Source organism: Elephas maximus, chromosome 26 (assembly GCF_024166365.1).
Source record: "Elephas maximus indicus isolate mEleMax1 chromosome 26, mEleMax1 primary haplotype, whole genome shotgun sequence".
In the NCBI taxonomy this organism is placed as follows: domain Eukaryota; kingdom Metazoa; phylum Chordata; class Mammalia; order Proboscidea; family Elephantidae; genus Elephas; species Elephas maximus.
In genome coordinates this window covers 11,621,245-11,642,172 of record NC_064844.1, presented here as the reverse complement: position 1 = coordinate 11,642,172, position 20,928 = coordinate 11,621,245, and the positions used below count along the sequence as shown (strand labels likewise).

The 20,928-nt window shown below is 38.1% G+C and overlaps 1 protein-coding gene across 21 annotated transcripts in view; it reads right to left on the bottom strand.

Annotated features, from left to right (window-relative positions):
- The window catches only part of NRXN1 (neurexin 1), a 1,236,536-nt gene that overhangs the window by 571,323 nt on the left and 644,285 nt on the right, over window positions 1–20,928 (bottom strand). For all 21 annotated transcript variants that reach the window (XM_049870248.1, XM_049870249.1, XM_049870253.1 and 18 more), the window contains 2 exons: window positions 11,296–11,469; window positions 3,756–3,875 (listed from right to left, as the gene is read on the bottom strand). In XM_049870248.1, the coding sequence (XP_049726205.1) occupies window positions 3,756–3,875; window positions 11,296–11,469 (294 nt within the window). The remainder of the gene's footprint in view (window positions 1–3,755; window positions 3,876–11,295; window positions 11,470–20,928) is intronic.

Here is a 20,928-nt window from a genome sequence, read left to right as displayed (position 1 = left end):
TGCATTCCAGGTGGAAGGAGTGCATTCTCCAGGTGCAGAAATTAGCATAAGCAATGGTGAGGAAATTGGAAGGTGTAATGTTGTTTAGAAAACCATGAGTGAGCTAATTGGCAGTAATGTGCCATATGGACGAGGTTCTGCAATAGATAAGGCTGGAAAATAAGGCTGGGATCAGACAATAGAGGTTCCTGAACTCCAGGCTGATGAGTTTGGAGAGTATTGGCTACCACGGAGGATATACCACAAATGTTTACGTAAAGTCCATGCATCCAGTCAGCACTCATATAGTGAGTTACTGTTTCCATTCCCATTGAGTTGAATTCTGACTCATAGCGATTGTACAGGACAAAGTGGAACAGCCCCACGGGGTTTCCAAGGCTGTAATCTTTATGGAAGCAGACTGCCACATCCTCCTGTGGAGTGGCTGGTGGGTTCGAACCTCTGACCTTTCAGTTAGCAGCCAAGTGCTTTAATCACTGCGCAGCCAAGTCTCCTTGAGTTGCTGTTCCCACCCATTACATGCAGCATGTGGTACAAGGCATTGAGTGTATAAGCCAAGAAAGAATTATTGTGCCCAATAGGAGCAGATGCTTTGTAGGGTGATAAGACCAAACGTGAGTAAATATAAGGCAGAAAATGATGGCAGATAAATAGTATAATTAAAGCTCTATAGGAATCTGAGGAAGAAAAACATTGTCTCTGGTTAGGGGAATCATGAGGAACTACTGGCATTTAAATTAGGGAGAATAGAAAAAGAGAAAGAGTCTGGTCAAGGGGCATAGGACAGCTTGGATGAGGGAGGGACAAGAAGCGAGAGACTCAACTGGGAGATTACTTCAATAAGCCAAGCCAAAGACAGCAGGAGCCTGAAATAGGGTGCACGTGGAAGAACTAAACGGCTGAACACAGTACACTACATTACACAGACACACAGACACACAGACACACACACTGCAGTTGTTTTTGCCAATGAGTAGGTCTTTCAGATGGCAAGGAAGGAATGGCTTCACAAACACATTTCTTTTAAAAAAAAATAACCTTTAGCATCATTTTGCATAAGTGCTTCTTTTTTGAAGAGTTTAAGTTCATTAATTAGTAGGATTTATCTAATATTACACTTAATAAGCTATAAAGTATTTCCATCTTCCCATTGTTAATTATATCTTCAGGCTAGTATAAATAAATGTGCTAGTTCCTCTAACCAATCCTATAAAACTTATAAGAGCGATAACATTGAGAAAGTCTTTTCTGGGGAGGGGATTGCATTTGTAATGTGATGGGAACTTTCCCCTTTTAAGAAGTTCCATTTCTACTTTCATTCTCATTCTCTCTATGCAGTTAGAGGCTGCACTCACAGAATTGAAGGGTAAATGCCTAAGCTAAGGATGAAAGTTCTGTCAAGAAAGGAAATGCCCGAAATTAAAATGCTTTATTGAATTAAAAAAAAAAAAAAAAGCCAATCTCTATACAGAAAAAGAGTTTGTTAAAACTCCAGGATCACACTAATGATATTTGTGCAACTTAGAGAAAAAAGAGTGAGATGTTTACTTTTATCAATTTAAAAAATTAGGAAAATGCAATGTTACTTCTATCGTCATATCAGTTGCATGTCTCCAAAGTAGCAGTTAACTCTTTTACCTTCTAAAATTTATAGTTCATGTGAGAACAAGTTTTGTTTTTAAATATTGATTTTTATCTACATAGCATCACCACTAAGACTCCAATTTATGAACTGAGGAACGATTTCACATTTCCAGAAAACCCACTAAGAAGTAATGATTTAATCAAAATGCATGTATTCTGAGAGCATTCCAAAGTAATTTTAATCCTGATTTGTCCAAGAGAGATATCGGGAGACACATTTACTGAATGACATTTACCTTATTTACAAGAAAATAACATACAGTCCTATCATTGTCATCACCACTACTATCACCCAAGAGCCACGTTCAAATAATTTTCTGTAAAAATGAATTGGAGGCAGCATGATACTTAAGGTCAGATCTTGGTATTCCTTCAGAAAATGTCTAATACATACAGAATGTTATATCCTTCGTACTTAACTGGTATATGAAGCTACACAGTTTGACTCAACCAAATGGTGGCTGTTTTTGTGTAACATGAAAACTAGATTAAGCAAAGTTTGGCAGAGAAAGTTCCTCATCAAAATGAAAAACATTTTCATGCAGACTAGCTCTCTCAGCTACCACATGTAGTCATACATCTGTCAAGGATCATATTCGAGATTAAAAACTTGCCATCATAAAACCATAAGAAATTTTCAATCTTCTGGTTGTCCTTTGAAAATGAGTTTATGTCATTTTCTATGGAGCAGAAGCAAGAAGCAAAAGTTACTGCTCTGTATACATATATGTATATGTTTATTAGAGCATAAATAAGTTTTCTTATTTGCTTTATGTACATACATATATTTACTGAGTCTTTACATAAGGTTATTTTAACCCAAAATGGGGTTATTGTTTCTAGAATATGATTCGATTTGAAGAAATACAGTGTTTACAAATGTATAATGATTTGAAAACGTATTTACTGCTTCCAGTTTGTTGTAACTGGTAAGACTGAGATAAAGTATTTTTCCATTTATGGTGGCACTGCCTTGAAAGGTCTCTTCCAAGTGCAATTTTACTTTGCATTGGTCAATTTTTCTTCCTCTCTTCAATATTTTGCACAGAGATCTGAAGACAGCTGGTGATGTAGGCTGCCACAATTCAGTTTAATGGAATATTCCAGTTTGAGCCCATCTTTGAAAGTGTGATACACATATCTACTGATATGAACAGAGCTCCAAACAAAGGTCAAAATGAACAAAATCGAGTCTTCCTTTAAATTCACACTCGAAGTTCTGCTATTGGTAAGCCTAAGCCTTCAATCACCACATCCTCTACCCCAGTACCCTAGGGCTTTATCTGAAATGTTATAGCACTTACAACATAAAGCATGTATGTTGTTTACAGCTAGGAGGCTTTGTCAGGAATATTCTGTCAATACGGCAGAATGCAGTGGTTAGGAGGAAATTTTTTTTTATCATTTTGATAAACTGTTATAACGTAAGATCTGTTTGGAAGTTACGAAACACAACTTCATCCTACGTACCAGTTAATTCCTTCTGAAAACCTTCGCTGCTGATATATAGATTAGTCACTTCCGGATAAGCCGTGATATAAGGTGAGTGCTGCGTTTCTTCGTCAGGCTTACTTTTGTGAGAACAAAGGGGAGAAAATGGCTAAAATATAATGGAGGGTTACTTGGAGGATGAAGTTTAAACATGTTGTTTTTAAGATGAAATGCTGGCATGGGTTTAAGGAGATACAGGGATAGAGAAAAAATAAAAAATAAACACAAACCATAATGAGACCTGCCAATGTTCACTGAAATTGCAACCCTCAAGATACAATGTTATGAGATTCCATATTACACAATAGAAAGCAATATGAAGGTTCTTTCAAAACCTAGGAGAAAATTACCATATTCAGGAAATGAAAAATCTCCTTTCAAAAAGGTGACCGTTAGTAACTTTAAGAAACCACAATAAAGAACCGAAAAACAATCACCATCATGACAGCATTTAGCACAAGACCTCCTGGATTAATAACTCGGGAGAAACAACTACTTCTCGTAATTATGACAGTTCAGCTCTCCACCAGATCATACAAGACTCCTGATTTCAGATTCAGGATATCCAACAACAACTGGAAGCAACACCGAGTATCTATCCATACTTGAGAGGTACTTACGGTCATTGCAGAGGGGCCCACTGAAGGAGGTCATGCTACAGTCACAGCTGAAGCCATCCCACTGCTGCAAGCACACACCTTGATTGGAACATGAGTCCTCTTGGCAGGTTGTGCTGGGCCCTGCAGAACAATCCAAAAAAAAAAAAAATTGGGGCTCTTTAAAAAAAAAAAACATCTAAAAGTTTTTGCATAAGGGCTAGATCACATGTAGTAGTTGCCAACACCTCAAATTATGTGCCCAAGCTACTTTTGAAAGTTCTAGTTCACACTCCTGAATTGGAAACAAAGAAGCTGTAATAGGAAGGTTTTCCGAAGTTTCAAATATAGGACAAGATTTATTACAATAATGAACTCAGCCAACAAATAGTCAAAGCAAGCACATAGCTTCAGTATGATCATGGTAGCAGGTGATCTCGATCCATCATCAATAATTCTCTATCACCATTTGCATTTCAGAAAATGCATGGATCTCCTTAAGTTCTGACCAATGCGTAGAGACACCACGAGAAATGGAGATTATAGCTTCATGAAATTGAGATAAAGATTGGAAAAACAACTGAAGAGAACTGCACAAAAATGCCCGAGAGGTTCCAGAAGCTTCCCTGTACAAACTGTGGATAAAGTCATGATTGCTGGATGTTTTGGGTAGGTATGTTGGCAAGTATCAATTCACATGCTTTAACAACCTCATGCAATCAAACATAAAATGTAAAATTTGGTATTAATGACACGCCCAATTTAACACACAAGTAAAAAGAAGGCTAGTCTATTTGTAAAGAACCGAAATTAGAACACTGAAAAACAAAGGACTAAAAAATGTATGATCAAAGCACTAAAGGCAATCACTACACAAACATATTCAAGACTGAAAGCCATTATGCAAACTATGCTACAAAATGAGGCTTCTTGCACTATGTTCAAGGAAGAAAAAAAAAAAAACGAAATTTGATCCCAAACAGTGTAAAAACATTATTTTTGGGTTCTCACTGTGAATCATGGGGTTTCAGTCTTGTTTTATACACACAGGGCTATCTACCTTGCAAGTCAGCTTTCATCAATGCAACTTTGTCAGCAAAATAAAAAAAAAAAAAAAAGCAAAATATATTAAATGTTAGTAAGCAATACTGAAATGGGGCAAACACAGAAGAATGTTCAGATTCAAAAAGCATGCTGCTGTAAATGGGGAGAGAAATGCTATGTAGAGCAAACAAATTAATACTAACAGCCATAAATCTTAAGCGAAGCCAAAAATGAGAAAGCAGTAGTTTATTAGTACTTCACAATATATATACGTGTATATATAATGGTTAATTGAGCCGATGACATGTAATGAAGGGAAATTAAAAGGCCTTCAGTATTATTTCCTCTCTCAGATAGATATGAATGCATTACCAAAGTGACTGTGTTGCTCATTGGCATCATTTGTCATGTGCAGAAACAGTGTCTTCTATGATCATTAGCAAACCAATTATCCCTTTCCATTTTTTTCCCTCTAGATCTTTTATCTTGCTGTTGCAATTAAGGTTTAAAACTGTAATGTCAGCCATTCACTACCAACAGCTGGGCCTTAGAGTAACATCCAACTATGAAAATGTATACACCCTCTCCTCACTTATCTACACGGTTAGGTTCCAAAGGCCAGGTCCCTATGTGATATCAGTGTTATGTGAAAATGGAGGATGACCACATCAGATTACAAAATGGAGGATGACTACATCATTACGAAACTGCCAGATCACATCATTACATAACTGCCAAATCACAATATTACATAACTGCCAAATTACATCATTACATAATGCCAACCTACTGAGAATCATGGCCCAGTCAAGATGACATGTAACCTTAACCATCACAGCCAGCGTTACTCTTGCCTCCCATCCTGGTATTTGCTACTGCCAGACCTATGCTGTTAATGCAGAAAATATTTGGATTGTAGATTTTCCACTATTGTCCTAAATGTGAAATGTCAGATAACGAGATAGTTGATAAGTGAGGAGAAGTCGTATATTGTTTGGAGTGGATGAAAGAAGTAGAGGAAGGAAGAAATAAATGCAGTATAATCTGCCATCAAGAAAATTCCTTTACAAGGTTTCAATGTGGAGTGTTCACCCCAGGTTGGGAATACACTGCTTAAAGATTTCAGAGGTTTTTTTTTTTTTTTGTATTTTTAATACCTTTGTAATTGTCTTCAACACTTATAAAATTCCCTGTAAATAATTATTACAGTAAAGCCCACGAATAAAGACTACTTTAGGTAGGGATAAAAAGAGAACACAGTCCATCTAAATAGCTTTAGAGCATAAGCTAAAGGTATTTTCTAGTAAACACACTTTTATAGATTTTTATGAAAATACAAAAACAGACGCCTGCCTAGTTAAGTGCTATTAACCATGAGAACATTTGAGGTACTCACTCTAGTGAATAAGTCAGAATTACCTGTGATTAGCTTATCTGTGTATAAATCGATGTGTTTGCAAAACAGATTTTTTAAACATGTCCTCTCTTCATATTTCTACAACAAATTTTCTCAGTAAAGGCATTCTTTGTGGAAAGTTCAAGAAAATTTAGTTTAAAATATGTGAAAATTCAGAAACCATAACAATGAAAATACTATATATAGATACAGATTTACACATACAGGTATAAATACTTTATACATATATGTGGAGCCCTGGTAGAGCAGTGGTTAAGAGTTCAGCTGCCAACCAAAAAGGCTGGCAGTTCAGATCCACCAGTCACTCCTTGGAAACCCTATGGGGCAGTTCTACTCTGTCCTATAGGGCCACTATGAGTCGGAATCGACTTGACCGCAACGGGTTTGAGTTTGGCTTGTTATCATACTACGGGGGAACTGAGAGACTTGAATATACAAGTTTTTTTCTCGAAAACTGCATCAAAGAAAGAACCATCATACTGCCAAGTTTTTGTTGTTGTTCTAGTCTGTGAGAGGTAAGTGGCCCACTAATCTTTATTTTATGAAAATTCATCAGAGACAGAAAATAGTGTTTAAAAAAGACATAAAAGCATCTGAAAGCAACATTCCTTAGCCTATTTCTTCCTTGGCTAATAAAGAAGCAGGGAGAGGTGTAAGCCCAGGTGGGGTCAGGGTTTGTTTTATTGAATGGATATTTGTCCCCAGGTCTCTCACCTGCACAGCAGAAGGAAAGGCAAGGAGCAACAACTGCTGAAGACCCAGGGTTTTGTTTTTATTTTTGCTTTTGGCAAAAATTATCAGAAATACATTGGTTAAGCAACGTTAAACTCTAAAATTAGTAAAACCGCAAGACAGAAAAATATTCTGCCCGTATTGTACGGCAGCACCTCAGAGTACCTGCCAGGCCCCTATGTGACCGTAATGGCTTGCTTTATTATTATTTTCTCCATTACCACAAAAGTCTCTTTGTATTTAGGGATTATAAGAGACTGTGTGTCTATGCCTGACAAGACACATTTTTCCAAGTACTCACGTTCTAGAACAATATTTAAACATTGACAGGCATTTTCACAAGACAGAGACCTGAATTTATTTTTTTCCCTTGAGTTACATAATGTTCCTTTTATCACTGAATGGAATTGGGAACAAGCCACGAGGACATTTGTATTAAGTGATTAAAAATAAGGATGTGTCCAAAAAGGAAAGGTAAGTGAAAGTAAAACTACAGCTTCTGGAAGCCAAAGACGCAATAGAGGAAAGTGTTTAGACGCCCGAGTTTTTAAGTGAAGTAAACCTGAGTTCGAAGGTCACATCAGCCACTTACTAGCTGTGTTTCAGAGTAGAACTATGCTCTATAGGGTTTACATGGTGTGTTACTTTACACATCTGAGGCTCAATTTACCCACCCCCAAACAAACAAACAAACAACAACAAAAAGCAACGATACTAATTTATAGAGTTTTGAGGATTAAATGTGATAGCATATGGTAGTTTTAGTAATTAAACATGGAAGTATGTCTGCATCCTATCAAGCAGTTCCAGGGCTGAATGTTAAAAGCCTTCACGAAGACTGTCTGAATTTAATTTTTTTCCACCAACTTTACGTAGGGACGCTATTTTGACTCAGTATTGAATTTAAGTGAGACTGATTATAGATTGATTACCAGTCTCTGTAACTGGAAACTGAACAACGTCATCCAAAGCAGTGGTTCTCAAAGTCTGGCCCCCAGACCAGCAGCATCAGCTCAGCGAATTGTTGGAATGCGAATTCTCGGGCCCCATCCCAAACCTACTGAATCAGAAATCCTGGGGGGTGGAGTCCAGTCAAGTTTGATTTTAACAACCCTACCTGTGATTCTGATAGATGCTGGAGTTGGAAAAATGCTAATCAAAAAGGACTTTGACAGGGCAAAATTCTTCTCCTTGTTTAGATGTGCTTTATAAATAAAATCAGCTATTATTTAGTGGTATTAGAATCACAAAGCCCTGGCTATCTGCTTCCAAAAGGTCACAGCCATGTAAGCTCTATAGAGCACCATTTTATTCTGAAACACATGGGGTTGCCATGAGTTGGAATTGACTCAACCACGCACAATTTTTTTTTAGTTAGAAATGAAAGGTAGCAAGTGATTGTTGAAGATCAAGAACTTTTTTGCATGTAAGGGGCTTAGAGATTTCTGTGTCTTTTTGAGGAGAAATAATGGAAAAATCTTGACACAATATTATTTGGTGATGTTCAACTTATATTATTTGTGTTGATAGGGAAGTGATTTCAATATGAATTAAGATCAGATTCCATGAAACAAGATTCTCTGGAGAGAGAATTTATCTGGTATGTAAAAATTTGATCACTAATCCTAAAAGTATGTGAATCTCATCAATTATGCCTATGACAAGTGCTCTAAGATTATTCCTAGTAATTATACAGGGCAGAAATAATTATACATTAAAAATTATTAAACTTGCTTTTGAAAAGAAAGAATCAGAGAAGTGTTGGGGCAAAAAAGCAGGAGCTTGGTAATAGTCTTAAAGGAAAAGGAGGCACAATGGTGTCATTATTAAAGGTCAGATATTTAAATCATGCTAATTTTTAATAAGGTTAGAAAAGAAGCAAGGCTTTAATCTACTGAATAATTCACATTGTTCAGATACTAGTTCAAGGCTACCCGAGAGGGTTGCCTTGTCTAATCAGTCATCATCACCAAATTGCTTATTAGGTTATGTTGAAAAATAACAAAAAACATAATTCCTGAAAATACCCCTTGTCAGGACATCTGCCTCTCACTAGTCTTCCCTTCTACCACCTCGCTCACATCGTGTGCTGTTGGTGTAGGGTTGTGTGTGTGTGTGTGTATGGCTTTCTACCTTGTGGGTATTTAGCTGTGGGAGTGTCTATCTGCCTGCCCCATCATTTCTTATAGGTGCGGAGTCACTTACCAAGCAACCTGTAGAAAGGCCTATTTTGGGGGAAAAAAAATTTCCAGAAGAGTTTGTAGTACCTTTCTTTTTAAAAGTAAGTATAAATACCAAAACAAAACACACTCATTGCCATGGAGTCCATTCCGACTCATAGTATCCCGATAGGACAAAATAGAACTGCCCCGCATGGTTTCCAAGGCTGTATATCTTTAAGGAAGCAAACTGCCACATCTGTCTCCAGGGGAGCGGCTGATGGGTTCGAAACACCGACCTTTTGGTTAGCAGCTGAGTGCTTTGACCACTGTGCCACCAGGACTGCTTTTAAATCTACATAAACCAAACCAAACGTGTTACCTTCCAGTCGATTCTGACTTGGTGACCCTATAGGACAGAGTAGGACTGCCCCATAAGGTTTCCAAGGAGTGGCTGGTGATTCAAACTGCCAACCTTTGGTTAGTAGCTGAGCTCTTAACCGCTGCACCACCAGGGCCCCCAAAATACATAGTTTCATTAATTACATAACCTCCAAGACCCAAAGCTATGCTCCGCATTCTTCTATCCATACACTTGTTATTGTTGTTAGTTGCCAAGTCAATTCTGGCTCTTGGTGGCTCCATGTGTGCAAAGTGGAACTGCTCCATAGGGTGTGACCTTTCAGAAACAGATCACCAGGCCTATCTTCTGAGGTGCCTCTGGGTGGGTTCAAACTGCCAGTCTTTTGGCTATTAGTCAAGCGCTTACCACTTGCGCCTCCCAGTCGCCTATATCCACCTGCTGGAAGGAATTTATTCACTTAACATTTTTTTTTATTTATTAAATTGGGAAGATGAGAAAGTACATGTTTTTCTTTTGTTCTACTAAAGCTTGCGATATCAAAATATGAAATAAAGAAGATAAACCTGGTGATAACATGGAAAACAAATTCAGAAGAAAGTTTCTGTAAATAAAATTATCCTCTGGCATGATTACAACACAGTTTGAATTTCGCCTAACTTTTCACGGAAACTTATGTTGCTGTGAGAAAAAATACATTTTCATATTAAAAAAAAAAGTCTATGTACTTAGGCAATCACTAAATGTAATGGCATTATTTTGGCTGAGAAGGCAGGATTCATAATCTCCTGGGGGATCAGAATTCACATTTCTTTCCACCTCTTTCCCCATTTGAAAGCTCCTCATAAATCTAAAATTTCAAAAATGGCCCTAAACTATGTCCAATGTTAAAGAAAAAGCAGCTACACATCCAGAGTCACAAAATTCAAGATAATGTGATTAAATTACACTTAGGGAGGAAGGACTTGCTCAAATAATCTGAGTTGTTGAAGTGAAAATTATCTAAAATGAAAGTTGCAATCAAAAAGTCCTCCTACAAACAGAAAGCACAGAAGAACAGAAAGATACTTGAGCACACTTCTGAAGTATGGATTATGAGTGTTGGGTAATATAGGAAGCCTATTTTTGCTAAAACAAACTGATAATACAGGGAGACACTCTTGCTGCCAGGTAAGCACAAACCAAAGTGATTTGAGTTGGGGTGTCTCAAGTTTGTTCTCTTGTTATATGTGATTCAGTCTAGATTAAAAAAAAAAAATGGGCTCGAGTTGATTAATATTTGACAGAGTAAATATATTTTTTGTGATCTAAGTCATATCAGTTTACTGCAAGAAAGAAGCATTGCAGAATTAACGTGCTAAATAGGTGAACTGTAGAACGCAAAGAAGCAGAAACTACCAAGATTCACAGCTATAGTTCCCATTTTACAAAAGGGGGCAGTGTACGCTTGCAAACAGCCCAGGAAAATTTAAGATTTATGGATAAAAAAGTTAAAAACATGAATAAAGATCTCCAAGTCCTAAGCGAGAATGCCTAGATGGTACAAACCCTTATCACTCTTGGCTGCTAAGCAAAAGGTTGGATGTTTGAGTTTACCCTGAGGGGCCTTGGAAGAAAGTCCTGGAGATCTGCTTCTGAAAAACCAGCCACTGATAGCCCTTTGGAGCACAGTTCTGCTCTGACACATCACTATAAGTCACAGTTGACTCAACAACAACTTTTTTTTTTTTTTTAAGCCCTAAGTGTGGATTCAACCTGTTGGCAGAAATGAATTGTGCTTGCTAGTGAAATTTGTTCTCATTTATAGGTCTGATTAGAATTATTTAGAGTGTGGAAACAAAGATCCAGTACCTTCGCATCCTCTCTCTATCTGTCCATTGCAGAAAAGGGCATCCGAGATGAGGTCTGGAAGCCTTCCATTTAAATCAACCGACGCCAGGCAGCCTTGGAAGCCCTCTTTGGCATGGACCAGTTTGGGCAAGGATTTGTACGTTTCTTTAGCCACTCCTCCTATATACAAGTCACCTGTGGGAAGATCAATGTCTTTGTCACAAAAGTAACATGTTGGCTTTAAGCACACAGTAGGTCAGGACAAAAGAACAGCCAGGTTTATCTTACATGAAATTAACAAAAAGTAAAATTATAATTGAATATTTTCCCAAAGGTACAAAGCAATAAAAGTGTTTAGATAATGGGTTAAGCAGTAGAAGAAATTTCTAGTGGCTATTTCCCGAAGAAAACTAAAGGTGTTCAATACAGTGTAGCCAAGCGGGAATAACATGGGCCATTGAGTTACATATACTTGCGATAAAATACAAGCTTAGTTACTTACCAACTCTGGGGCCTTGAGCGTATTGTTTGCTCTCCCTGATCATTAGTAGTACCCTTGTTTCTAAAATGGGCACAATGTAATATATCCTAGAAGGTTGCCGTGAGGATTCAATAAATAAAATATGAGTAGTGCCCATCACAGTAAAAATATGCGATACTCGGTCAACATGCATTATTATTAAATCTACCTTCTGCTTAGAGAACTCTAGGTCCTTCAGTTAACTGGAATATCAACACATTCTCTCTAGTGTCTAAAGTCACCTTTTCTACTCTGCTTAAGCTCATTACCCTTACTTCTACCTGTCTTGATCACTAACTTGCTCCTATAATAGTCTGTATACACCTGAAGATGACAGCCTGCTTCAGGTATTTCTTTTTCAGGGAAAGTTACCACAACTCCTTATGTTCTCTTTTGAAACACCACTTTCAATTCTTTCTGATGCTCTGGGGCCTATTACCAAGCTGTCAATTTAGTTTTCCAACTTTATTGCAGAGTTTCTAATGGACCACTTTGCTCTGCTTTGTCATCGGTATGTCTCTGGGTTTGAGAATTCCCAGCTTGATGGTCCACTATTTCTAAAAGGGAATAGCAGTCCACTTACTGACTATGTTTCTTTTCCTATCCCAGGTCATTTATCTTATCTCGATGGCATCCAATAGATGTGATTAATTAACTTTTGTAAAGACAGTCAATGCAGGACATAATGAGGGTGTCTTAGTCATCTAGTGCTGCTATAACAGAAATACCACAAGTGGATGGCTTTAACAAAGAGAAGTTTATTATCTCACAGTCCAGTAGGCTAGAAGTCTGAATTCAGGGTGCCAGATCCAAGGGAAGGCTTTTCCTCTCTGTCGGCTCTGAAGGAAAGTCCTCGTGAAGTATCAGTCTTCCCTTGGTCTGGGAGCATCTCAGCACAACAACCTCAGGTCCAAACGACGCGCTCTGCTCTAGGTGCTGCTTTCTTGGTGGTATGAGGTCCCTATGTCTCTCTGCTTTTATATCTCAGAAGAGATTGGCTTAAGACACTACCTAATCTTGCAAACTTCATCAATGTAATTGCCACTAATCCATCTTTATTACATCACAGTGACAGGATTTACAACACAGAGAGAAATCACATCAGAAGATAAAATAGTAGACTATCATACAAGGGAACCATGACCTAGCCAAGTTGACAGATATTTTAGGGGGACACAATTCAATCCATGATGGAGGGTGACCTCAAAACTCTATAATTCCTTACTCCTGCTTACAAGTTCAAGGAGCCCTGGTGCCACAGTGGTTAAGCACTCAGCTGCTAACTGAAAGGTCGGCTGTTCATACCCACCATCTGCTCCATGGGAGAAAGATGTCAGTCTGCTTCCATAAATATTACAGCCTTGCAAACCCTATGGTAAAGTTCTACTCTGTCCTATAGCATTGCTAGGAGTCAGAATTAACTCTATGACAATGAGTTTGGTTTTTGGTTTGGTTTACAAGTTCTGGTAACATACTCTAGTTAGCTACTTATTTCTCCAACTTTTTATTGTCATTTGAATTTTCTCTCTCACATTAGCCATTCCATCTAACTTTCTGCCACATTGGGAAAAATGTGCCTCCCCAGACACTGATCAAAACATCAGGCTCAGGACTAATAGTTATGAAACATCAACCCGATACTTTTAAAGTCTCATAGATGCTCTCATAATCTCTCACTTTTATATAAATCATTGAAGTTATTTTTCACATCCTTGAATACCTAAACAATCCAACGAGTTAGGCATGTCAGGTATTATTATCCCCATTTTATGAAACAGGAAACTGAGACTCAGATGGGTCTGGATGCTTCAACACATGATACACAGTTAATATGGAGTGAAATCAAAACCAGAATCTTTGTCTCTTGATTGGAATTATATAACTTAACAACACCCAGGCCAACTTTTGTTGGGAGCGGCAATCTGCCACGGTCACTGAGTGTTCCTGCTCATTCTTGCTGTGTATGCTAAGAACGCTAGGTCCTGACCTCTCTTTACCCAGATCATATCTCAGGATTGTGTTTGCAGTGGGAAAACTTGACGGCTGAGGTAATGACTCCCTCAAAGAAAAGTCTTGCTTACTGCTTGCTATAAAATTGCACACTCCTCAAGTTAATATTCTGCAGTTGTGACACAAAGTTCTTGCATTCCTAAATCCTTCTGTTTTTCTCTTATGAGACTTGAGGATGAAGAGAACTGACACCCGTGCTGATGCGTATGCTGTTTGTTGTGTCACAAGTAATACATTCCTTGGTCTCTGACCCAGGGATCTCGTGTCTTCTGCCAGCATCCATGAAACAGTAATAAACTAAGTTATTAGTTCGTAAGTGGGATAAAATCTAATCTATTCTAAGGTCTGATACTCTTGAATTGTATTGATCAGTAAATTGTGACACAGAGAGTTTATGTGGCTTGCTTAAAGTCATTTAGCTATAGGAATTGAGAACTCAGGCCCCTTGACCTACAAATTAATGCTCTAAGTAATATACTCAAAACTAGGATGTCATTAATGTTATATAATTTGTACTTAAACTACTAGATGCGTTTGCTTCCCCAACATTTTACATTAAAAAAAAAAAAATCTATTGACTAATAAGCGTCACTCTTAATATTAAAAAACGACATATTTTTGGTTTCAGATGGAATAATAATTTGAAATACCAATTGATTTTTCTTCATATTTCATTTTTCTCCTTTGTCTTTTCTCTCATTTAAACTACAAGTCATTGTGTTTTAGTTGCCTCAGAAAAGGAAAATGAATCAGAAATCAAAGATAAAAAAATTATCTTCCTGTATTTGAGTTTTAAAAGTTTAGTCTCTTGGAGGAATGAAAGAGACAGATGTAATCAGTGTTAGCGATCATATGAGACAAGTAAAGCTTTCCTGGCCACCAAGTGGGCATGCAGGAAAGAAACCTGGAAGAGAAACAACGCAAGCAATAGCCATGGATGAATGCCAAGGAGAAGGCATAGCTCTCTGATTTAATGGCTACGCCCCGGTGGGTATCAAAACTTCAGGTAGGTTTAAAGGAGCAGAGGAGATCTGTGTGGAATTTTGGAAGAACTTAAAGCAGCAGTGAGATCCCTGAGAAGAAAGGCCACATGGTAGACAGATGTCTTAGTCATCCAGTGCTGCTACAACAGAATTACCACATATGGATGGCTTTAACAAACAGAAGTTTATTCTTTCATGGTCTAGTAGGCTAAAAGTCCAAATTCAGGGCACAAGCTTCAGGGGAAGACTTTCTCTCTGTGTGGGCTCTGGAGGAAGGTCCTTGTCGTCACTCTTCCCCTGGACTAGGAGCTTCTCAGTGCCGGGACCTTGTGTACAAAGGACTCAGGCTCCTGGCTATACTTTCTTGGTGGTTCAAGGTTCCCATGTGTCTCTGCTCACTTCTTTTATATCTCAAAAGAGATTGGCTTAAAACAATCCGATCTTAACAATCCGATCTTGTAGATTGAGTCCTGCCTCACTAACATAACTGCCACTAATCCCATATCATCAACATCATAACCCAGTGCCATCAAGTCGATTCCCACATAGAGGTAGGATTTACAACACATAGGAAAATCACAACAGATGAAAAAATGGTGGACAATCATGTAATACCAGGAATCATGGCTTAACCAAATTGACACACATATTTTTGGGGGACACAATTCAATCCATGACAACAGGCTAGGGATGTAGGTGACCTCAACTAATTCCCCATACTACACTTGGTGTAGGAGCAACAAAACAGCTCCCAGAGTAGCATAGAAATAGCAGAGAAAGAGATTGAACTGAAGGGGCCATGCATACAAGAATGAGGATGCTGGGTAGCTATTTAGGAGGTGCCTGAGTTGTGAATATAGAATATTGGAGACCAGCTCCCATGCCACCTTTCTCTACTTGAAAGATTGGGATGATGCAAATTCTTTCACCATAATTTAGGAATAATCCCAGGGAAAGAGTAGAGGGTCAGTGAAAAAGAGGAAGACCCTCAACAAGATGGACTGACACAGTAGCTGCAACAATGGGCTCAAGCATAACAAAGATTGTGTGGCAGGTGCAGGACCAGGCACTGTTTCGTTCTGCTGTACACAGGGTCGCTATGAGTCAGAACCTACTCAACGGCACCTAACGCCAACAGCAAACCAGGGAGAGAAAAAAAAAAATTTTTTTTTTTGGAAAGAAGGGAACTAAAATTGTCTGAGATCACATTTTCACCAAGTCAAAGGATTAGAGCTTGAAATAGAAATCAAGTTGAGTTATAGAAAAATAAAATGACCTTCCTTACACATCTGAGTTTGTGAGTTGAGGTTTATACCGCTACATGTCAAATATCAATGCCAGGAAATATTCCCTACATTTATTTGTTGAACTCAATTTGTTACTAGATTTCAGCTCTCCTCCAGGCCTAATGAATGTTGTATTAGAGAACAGTGGGAAGTTGAGTGGAGAATTTCTTGGCATTGCTTCAGGCTTCTCAGACATGGAATTTAGTACTGAACGTTAAGAATGGAATGCTATGTATTTGCTCACCAATCATCCTCTTTCTGATTGTAACCTCCTGGAGAAGAGAAAATTATGTATTTTATTTCTTTTATACTTTCCCACAGTGTCTAGTATTGGGCTCTAAACACAGTGGGGATTCAATAAATATAGTCAGCCAGCTGACGGATTAAGGTCACAGTAGAAAAGAATCAAGCAAGAAAGAAGAATGGGAAGACAAAACATGGGGAAAGAGCTGATTCTAAGATGCACTTCCTTCTTTCCTCTTCCCGTTTCCTATTACAATTCCTATTTTTTCTATTAGCAAACTTTCCTGCCTGAGCAACTTCTTAAAGCTTATTGAAGAGAAGTAATAATATCTCCCCTGTGTTACTAAAGAACAGGAAATATCGATTCAAGCAGTACAGGATACAAGCCTCAAACATACCAAGGTAGATGAGTTTGACTTTATAAGTGGGGAGCTCGTTCCCATTTTTATTACTGAAGATGCACTTAGTGCCACCACTTAGTACTGTCTTTATAAACTCTTCATACAGTCGAGAGTGGTGTAAAGTCCCTCTGTGGATTGCCATATGAAAAGAACAAAGAAAACCCGAAAGTGGCCTGAGACATGTGTACCATTACTGCTTCATCAAAGATGCAGCTTCTCTATTTCATTCTTTGTGTGATGGGAGAAAAATGACCCATCAGCACTAATGCAGCCTTGCAGACAAAATCCTGTGCGTAGGAAAAATGATACACATTTTAATGACTGTGTATGGAAGAGAGGTGGGATGGATATCAGGTAAAAGCCAGTTTCCTACAAGAAACTTAAAACTAATTTAACTTAAAACTAAGCAAGCTTAATACCAGCCTTGCTTCACCGTCTTCAAGCTATGAGTGGCCAATTTTTATTTATGTAAATAAATACACTTTTATCTATCTATCTATCTATCTATCTATCTATCTATCTATCTATCTATCTATCTATCTATCTATCTATCTATCTATCTATCTATCTATCTATCTATCTATCTATCTATCTATCTATCTATCTATCTATCTATCTATCTATCTATCTATCTATCTATCTATCTATCTATCTATCTATCTATCTATCTATCTATCTATCTATCTATCTAATCTATCTATCTATCTATCTATCTACCTATCTACCTACCTATCTACCTACCTATCTACCTATCTATCTATCATCTATCTATCTACCTGTCAACCTGTCTATCTTCCACTCATTCATTTATTTTTTAAAGTAGGTCATACATGCAATTGACAAGGCAAAGGTGGAGTTGGGGCAGGATGTTTTTAGTAGAAAAGAACACGTGTAAAGCCAGATAAAGTCAAATATTTAGGGAGTGGGTTTCTTAAAGAAGCCTCAATAGTACTCTTATCTCTAGCACCATTTATAAACAAGCATTATGTTTCTCTCAAGAGTGTTATTTGGGGGATGCTCTGAGTTGATATCACAGACATGATTTCCCAGTAGGGAATGAGTAAGGAGTAGGGCACGAAACTTCTTTGAGAGTCAGATTCTTCATCTGTGAAATGGATTAATAACGCCTACCATGGAAGGCTGTAAGGATGCGAGAGAATGCACGCAAAGCACTGGGTGTTTAGCATGCCCTCAGCACGTGGCTGCTGCTGTTGTGGTTGTGTCAATGAGTCTGGTAAGGATTACACATCTGTGGTGCACTTCATTCTAGGCTGAGTGCACTACAAAGTACAAAAAAAATGAGGAGCCCAAGTTGTTCTCTTATGGAGTTTCTAGCGCAACTGGAGTGGCAAGATGCCAAATGTACAAGTCTCCCATGGCATTTATTTCCTTGGTTTAGTTTACAGTCATTTGTGTACTTGAAATACTTCTTGTACTATACACACTGATTTTCAAACCTAGCAGCATCAAGGAAAGCTACTTGATAAATATCTTCTAATTACTCTGAACAGATTAAGAGACAACAACAACAAAAAAAAAAATTATGGTGCCCAAGGGCCAGGTTGTAAGGCGGAATGCACCTCACGCAATCAGAGAAATAAAAGGCTTTTGTGGACTGTGGCTATAAGATAGAATACCATGGAAGAGCTGAGACCAAGAGAAAGTATAGGATTTGTAACAGCATAAAAGTCAGGATCAGGCAAGGGGAATGGTATGGATATAGCATGGGGACAAAAATAAACATGGCATTCAAGAAAGAGAGAAAAGTGCCAGACTTGGCTGTAAGAGAGAAGTTTCCAAAACGGCCATGGGAAGTAATGTTGGATAAATAAAATCTAAGGAAAGTCTGAGAACACGATGGAATTTTTGACTACCAGCTTAACAAAGAAAAAAGGGAGACAATGAAAAGTCCAAGGATCTAAGCCAGGCAGGGTAGGAGACTAGGGAATTTGAAGCAGTAATAATTTGGAGAGGGGAGATGAAACTGCATTTAACATTACACATGTTGAATTTGAGTAGGAGTGTCCTACAGGGCTCCAACGATATGAACCTGGGGCTTAGAGAAGAAGGGTTGTGACCTGGAAACATGGCCTGGGAGCCATCAACCAAAAGCAGAAAAAAGAAGTTTGTAGGAGGTTTTTTCTTCTCTTCAAAGAGGAGCATAAGGCAATTAGAGCAGCGACTTCAAGCTCTGCTTTACAGTAGCAGAACACAAGTGTCAAGGTATAATTAGCTCTTTGACTCAGCTTTCCTGTTTATTCATATGTACTTTTTTGTGCCTCTTGCATTTTAATTAAAAAGAGCATACATAAAAAGAACAAGTCCTTTGTAGATTTGGGTAAATCTAGAGCTAAAACTCTGGAGAGACTCTGGGAGGCTCTGGCAAAGCTCTTATAAATGGCATTTTACACACTGGCTTACCTTCCTACTGGATGGACCAGAGAAAAGTACAATTCTGGAAGGTCCATTCTCAAAGGATTGAATCTTGGACAGCGAACTTGGGGTAAATTCTAAGTTTTTTTCTCAATTCTTGTTGTAAGTTGCCCATAGAAAAAAAGTGCAAGTAGCCTGAACTAATTTCTGAGTGTTTTCCTGCAGGAAAGGAGCCCTGACGGCACAAATGTTTAAGTGCTTGGCTGCTAACCAAAAGGTTGACGATTTGAACTCAAGACAAAGACTTGGTGATCTGCTTCTATAAGGATTACAGCCTAGAAAACTCCAAGGGGTAGCTCTATTCTGTGACATGGGGGTCACTATGAGTCAAAATGGACTTGATGGCATACAACAACGACATCCTGTAGGAGGGATACCTTCTCTTACTTAGGGAGCATTCAACCTCTGCCCCCAAATTTGCATCACTATCTTTCATTTTAATCTTTTATTTGCGGAGTCACAGAGGAACAAGGATCTGCAAGTCAGATCTTGTCCAGATACTCTCATGCTGCTCCACTTTGGGAGAAAAATTATACCTGAACCTCCTTTTATTACAGTAGTGCCCTGTGGAATAGAAGAAGGTCATCTACAGTCCCTGGGGAACAAGCACATTTATTTACTTTACAATTTTTTTTTGGTGGAGAAAGCCAGAGTTACTACTTCCTATGACTTCTTAATTAAATGATGTTAAATTATGAAAGTGAAAACATGGGAGATTCTTACTATTTCTCTAACGCATCTGAGCTTGAGAGCAGACAAATAGAAACTTTCCACCCTTCGAATTGCACAACTAATGTTCTCCAAAACCATATCTCACTTAAGAGCACATCAAATATTCAATATATAAATCAAAAGTGGTGACCCACTTTATAGTTGTTTTGCTATAAAGCACACAATCTCTGTTTTCAATAAGCTCTCTTGTCTACATCCTCTGTGAATAAAATTTGGTTAATTTTAGAGACATTTTTGCTTAAAGAGAGCTCAAAGGTCATAATTTGGATTTATTAGCTGTCCTCTAATTTCTCTACATCTTAGTCTTCCTTGGCATGTAATGGGTTTAATCCTAGAATAATCCACTATTGATTTTGTAGAAAATATCCCCAACTTCATCTCTTTTGGTTTGCTTTCTCGGTTCAACCAAAAGCCAAACCTTCACCCAGAAACTATTTCTGCTACCCACAATGCAATTCCAAAATGATTTTTAGCTTTGTTCCATATCTTGAACCTTACATTTAAATTATTGCAAAGGACTAATGGCCACTTCTGATGTTCATTTTCCCGTTTCCATTTCATTTTCCAGTCCCTGTCTACCTTTCACCTTGTACACCTTTCATGTAATAAACCATTACCCGGTGTACCTGCCTTCCAGCCCTCCTCTTCATCAACACTATCTTCATCTCTCCATTGTGTTTCCATTTCTCCAATATCTCCCTCTGTCTTCCCAATAATGCTTGGATGTCTTAGCAGAGTCTTCAAGACTTTGAATAATCCTTCCTCAATAACTTTTGCCAAATTTCAAATAATCTTCTCCAGTGAATTTTGCCGGCCAGATAACTGGCATAAATCAGTTTTCCCCTCATAACTAGCCCTCGCTCAAACTGCATTATTCATCATTTCTCCAACTCTGACTTTCATGCTGCTCATAGTCATGGTACACATTCCTTCAACGCTATATTCCAAAACTCTATCCAATTTGGGGGACTCAACTCAAATTCCACTTTGTTCACATCTTCCTGTTTCCCCAGTTCTAGGTAAGTATGATCACTGACCCCCATATG